General features: G+C 30.2%; 1 protein-coding gene across 1 annotated transcript; it reads right to left on the bottom strand.

Moving 5' to 3' along the window:
- Nucleotides 1-299: 299 nt before the first annotated feature.
- Nucleotides 300-4,785, bottom strand: LOC124534675. Its single transcript, XM_047110654.1, has 7 exons — nucleotides 4,531-4,785; nucleotides 4,142-4,249; nucleotides 2,830-3,302; nucleotides 1,972-2,074; nucleotides 1,383-1,478; nucleotides 587-742; nucleotides 300-356 (listed from the first exon to the last, which is right to left on the bottom strand). The coding sequence occupies exons 1-7, from the start codon at nucleotides 4,780-4,782 to the stop codon at nucleotides 300-302; spliced, it is 1,245 nt and encodes a 414-aa protein (XP_046966610.1). The 5' UTR covers nucleotides 4,783-4,785.
- Nucleotides 4,786-5,450: the final 665 nt, after the last annotated feature.

Raw genomic sequence — 5,450 nt, 5'->3', positions numbered from 1 at the left:
CATTGCCGTATTTTAAAATTATTTTGATAAATTAATTCTCTGTCTCGTTATTTACATAATATTCATAATTTAATTAAATTGTTTTTATACTGAAGAATTAATAATTACATCTTCAATGTATTTCAATATTTTATTAATATCATTGTTTTTCAAATTAATTATTAATTAATTAGTTTCGAATTATTTTAGCAATTTAATACTATAGTGGAATGTTTAAAATATTTTTAGAAATTAAAAATTGTGAGAATATATTAAGGACAAGTATTTTGAGTGCACGTGCATACATATACATTTACATATTATTTTTCAGCAAAGGTGCGTAGCATGATGAAATATGATACTGATGTTTTCATAATCTGAAAGTAATACAGAAATATTTGTAAACATTTTGGTAAAACACCCGCGTTTGTACACAAGGAAAAATCTTTTAAGTTATATTTTTGTGTAAAAAAAAATATAAACAGTGGCGCACGCAGAATTGTCATGATTATTGTTATTATTAATATTCTGCTAGCATTCTTGCCACTACTGTTACTATTTTTTTTTATTGTTTATTGTTGAAGCAAATACTTTTGAAAGATCTTACAGTCGCCATAGTTTGAACTCCAACAGAAATCATTCCCATGGCTTTTAATGTTATCGGTTTTTGAGAATTGTTTAGGAAAATCAATACGATTTTTCTATTTTCTACATCCATATACTCCCAAGGTAAATTGTAAATTGCATCTTTTAATGTTTCACTCTGTAAACAATGAATAGTCATATAATAATATCGTGGCGTTTACATCAAGACGTATAGAGTAATTAGAGTCAAAGGTATAAGTCAAAGCGTTTTGAAATTACTGTGACAAAAATTAGTGGTTTCAATGTATTAAGGTGTTAGAAAACCTTTCAGAGATATATTTTTAAAATTGATGATAGGTAGGTTCTCCATTGAGTGTCACCGGTGAATAAAATAAATATAATCCACTACCCGATTGTCCACATTTTCCTAATTTTGTACCAGTGTATTTCTTTATCAAAGTCCTAGCCAGTCAGATCATTTAGATCTATACCTAGCCTTGCAAGAGCTTGTACAAAACCAAACCGCAGTGTCTGCCCGAGGCAATGTTAAATATAAAGAAAAATAATCAGGCTATTCAAATATTTGAAATATTTGATAGCCTAATAGATAAGCGACGGGTATTGAAAAAGAATAAAGGAGGTTTTTGTTCGTGCAAAACCTTGAGCTGGAGCTTATAAATTATTTTTTACAACCGCGAATGCTATCATCGCGAGAAAGTCTGCCGCAGATTAAAATAAATCCTCACTATAAACAGCGCGAATACGCTTTGAATCAAGATTTTTTTAATATAAGAGAATAACTTAAGTTTTATATTTACCTTCGATCCAATAATTTCAAATATAGCAGATATTTGTACCAGTTGTTGTAAGAGAATAGCTGTTAGAATACCATAACTTACAATTGCTTCCATGTCCTATGAAAAAATATAGATGTATTTTAAATAGAGAATTAATCCATTTTGAAGTAAAATTCTCAGATATTTGTAACTATTTTAAATATTTTTTTAGAAAGGAATTCACAAATACGGCATGTTGCTCATAATTAATGTTAAAAAGGATGCTATTAATAGTTGTTGATTATCAGAGAAGATGTATGTATATAAAAAAGTGTATTTGATTGATGCTGCTGATAAGTACTTTTAAAAGTTATGATTTAACTCCGTTATTGAAACGGTGGAATAAAGTTTTTTGCTATTTCTTCGCAATATAGTACTACGTGTCATACCGATAGTACATTTAATATAATCATGCAAAATGTGAATTCGAAAGTACGTAAAATTATTCTTGAATCATCTACATTTTGATATTATTACAATTTTCAACTATTTCGTTTTAATGATTTTTTTTCACTATTTAGTATCAAAGAATACAATATTTATATTATGTATAAATAAAAATATCACTTACCATTGCTGATAATTCCAATAGTAGAATGCATCCACTGACTTGGTCAAACAAGTAATAAAAACACATAATCGGACCAAAAGCTTTCGAAGCCTGCGACATAAATCTGTTTCAAATATTGAATATTATTTTAGACGGTTTGTAATTCAAATGCTTGCATCTTAAGTGATAATTACGGGCTCAAGCTCAGACAAGCAAGTCTTAATTCGTATTTGTAATTCATGTCGTACGACAGACGTCGTGATTAAACGTACATAATAATATTCGCTTGTGGCCAACTTGCATTGGAACAGCGTGGTGATATAATATCATTATTATATTAGAGGAGGAGGACTATCCCTCCTCTAAGGAAGAATTAATGATAATATATGCATTAATTACTTAATAATCACAATATGGTTTCATAATTTGCTTAAAATAACGCTTGTGCATGCTACAAGATATTCAATTATTGAGTTTATTAATGAACACTCAACATCAAACGAGGTACTATTCCTGTCTTAGAAGTACTACTTAAAATTGTAAATACTATTAAATTTTGTAACTTATAAGGGAAATTCTATCAAAAGATTTAAACCGGCACTATTCCGGCATCGTTTTCAAGATACTTTGGCAGTTTAGCGAGACGAAATTTCGTCTCAGAATTGCAGCTTTACTCTTGAGTTACGATTTCCTTACCGCCGAACATGAGACAAATTAAAAATATGAATAAAGTTAAACTCAGTGGTTGTTAAAGTTTAAGCCCCTAATCTTCAGAGTGTCACATTCGAAATTTCCATCTCTGAGATTTTAGGACCCGAATTCAAGTTTAATTATGTCCTGTAAAGAACGGAACCGTACTGTTTACTTCATAATACTTACTGAGTAATCATTATATGGTATGCAATATTCTCTTTCAATAACGCTTGAACGTTTTTTAATTCCTCGTCGGTATACATTATTGAATTCGTAGCGTTTGTATCGCCCTGTGTGTGTGGCCTCGGGAAATTTTCCAAATTGTATTTTAATATTTTCAAATGTCCCCAAATATTGAATACAATCAGTGTCATTAAGGAGTCGTATGTACAGAAAGTAATGGAACAATCAAATACAAGAATCCAATTGATGATAAAAATAACTGAGTATCCAAAATTGTGATATTCGAATGGTGTGTAGTGATATACTGAGTGTTCATAGCGCGTTCCATTTTCTATACTGTGAGAGGTTGCTTTGAATGCCCCTGATTTAATGTTGTTGTAGAGTGGCATTAGTTGAAACAGTATGTTACCCACATACATAAGAACGTATAGGAAAATTGAGAACAGTGATGATATCTTGTGCACTTGCTGATAAACCTGTGAAGATATTTTTGGGATTTTAATAACACAAATAATTAGGCACGGACAATATTTCTCTTCAGATAAAATTGTGACATTAAACAAAATGTATAATATTTAATTACGATTTCCTTCAAACCTCACAAACAATTTACAACGCTTACGAAGCGGCCGAGCGAAAGTATTTTTAGTTTTTGTTTTAAAAATGTTATTAAAAAAATATGCAAACTTTATGAAATTTTCGTTTTCAGTTTACGTGAAATATGATAAGCTCAAAACGGTCTTTTATTTTTACTTTATTAACTAGTTCTTCCAACACTCACACGCAGTATATATAACAAACTCTTCTGCTTTTTACTTTGTGAAAAACCGTCTTAGTTGTCTATACGTGTCACCCACCCATTAGCAATACTTTGTATTGTTGTGTTCCAGTTCGAAGGGTAAGTAAACAGTAAAACAGACAGGGAGCATAACATCTTAGTTCCCATCAAGTTGCTGGCCTATTGGGGATAAAAGGAATAATAATTATACGTAATGTTTGCACTGGTAACCGGCGTTATTTGGATCTCCAAAAAACGCTGATTGAAATACCAGTTAAGTGTTACAGGCGATAGCTAATTTTGCAGTGGTCTTCGCGGCAATGGTTACAAAATAAATCAATAAATCTCCTATAAGCAGAGTTATGATTTAGGAGAGTTCCTTAAGCTGAGGCACATACTTATGCATAATTAATAATTCCCAAATAGTTTGATAATACCGAGGCTATGTTATGCCAATATTCGGATATTATAGACTTTATATTGGATGCTAAATAGATTCAATAAGCATTTTTGGGAATCTTCCTACTAATACTTTACCTTCATAGCATATTCTGATTTGTCTTTGTGATGAAAAAGATGTAATTTCAAGACGAAGTCTACAACAGTTCTGCGATATGACTTCATGGCCGGCGTGCTGACTCGTTGCTAAAATATATTTTTTTATAAAAATATCATTAAAGGTAGGCAATATTCAATAACTTAGTAGCCTGCAGCTTAATAAAATTCATAATCATTAATATTTAAAAACATAGATAAAAACAAGTCTGTATTTTGAAACACCCTAAAAATTCTAATATTTGTTCACATATACATATTTGTGAACAAATATTAGAATTTTTCTATCTATATCTGTATATATCTGATTAAAATATCATTGAATTGAAATCAATTCGAAATAATTAATGTACTTACTAATAATTACTTACCACGGCAATAAAATTCATAAACACTGTTATATAACTATGACCCAGTTCAAAGAAACTGAGTTTTCTTACATGACTTTTCAAATACAGTGCACCACTCAAAAGTACTCCAATCCACAGCACGAATAGCGTCTTATAATTTCTTAAGGGGAGTGTTTTCGATTTTTCCTTATACGTTTCATAGAGCTCTTTATAAGGCCAGGCTCCCAACAGTGTGAAATAAAATTTCACACGCTTCATGTAAGTCAGATCCATCGGAGAAGATGGTTCCTGGTGACTAAATAGAGTGTAATTTAGTATTTTTAAAAGTAAAACCTATTTCGAATATGGACTCTATTTATGATATATATAATCTAACGTAATAATTATTTAAAATCTTTATGCAAATATATCGTTACAAAGCGTAGCAAATAATATTTTTAAAAAGCCTTATCGCTTAAGTAATTTATTAACCTTACAATATTTATTATTTAAGAAAACATGCAACTGTATATATTGTGTATACGAGATTTGATTCGTCATCAAAAATGTATAAATAATGTTTACTTTTATTTTTTCAATTTCCTAGAAGTAACTCTCTTATCATTAGAAAATGGATGTTGATATGTTGGTACCCCTCATATTTCTCGTAGTGTAAAATTCCACAGAAAAAGCACTTATAGTAAAACTGAGAGTAATAAGCATTACGCTGTAAATTATTTTTAGATTTTATTTCGCGTGAAATACTCTACTAAATGGAGCTTATGCTAATTATGTTTTTGAATTTAGAATATGGTTTTTTTTTTATAATATTTTATAAAAAAAGAAACTATACCGGACAGGCGCCCGGTTAAATAGGCTGCGCAATGGCAAGTGGTCTACTCCTCCCACAGATATCAGTACCGGCAGAAATTTCAAGAAGAATCATTTCTTACATGCTACAC

The sequence above is a fragment of the Vanessa cardui genome, chromosome 13 (genome assembly GCF_905220365.1).
Source record: "Vanessa cardui chromosome 13, ilVanCard2.1, whole genome shotgun sequence".
NCBI lineage: Eukaryota > Metazoa > Arthropoda > Insecta > Lepidoptera > Nymphalidae > Vanessa > Vanessa cardui.
The sequence above is the reverse complement of the archived record's forward strand: the minus strand, read 5'-3'. Positions and strand labels throughout refer to the sequence as shown.

Coding starts and splice junctions, on each gene's coding strand:
- LOC124534675 (XM_047110654.1), bottom strand. CDS start 4,782: ATGGATCTGACTTACATGAAGCGTGTGAAATTTTATTTCACACTGTTG. Junction 3,303..4,141: donor AATCAGAATATGCTATGAAG/GTAAAGTATTAG, acceptor ATATCTTCACAG/GTTTATCAGCAAGTGCACAA. Junction 357..586: donor GAGTTCAAACTATGGCGACT/GTAAGATCTTTC, acceptor TATTACTTTCAG/ATTATGAAAACATCAGTATC.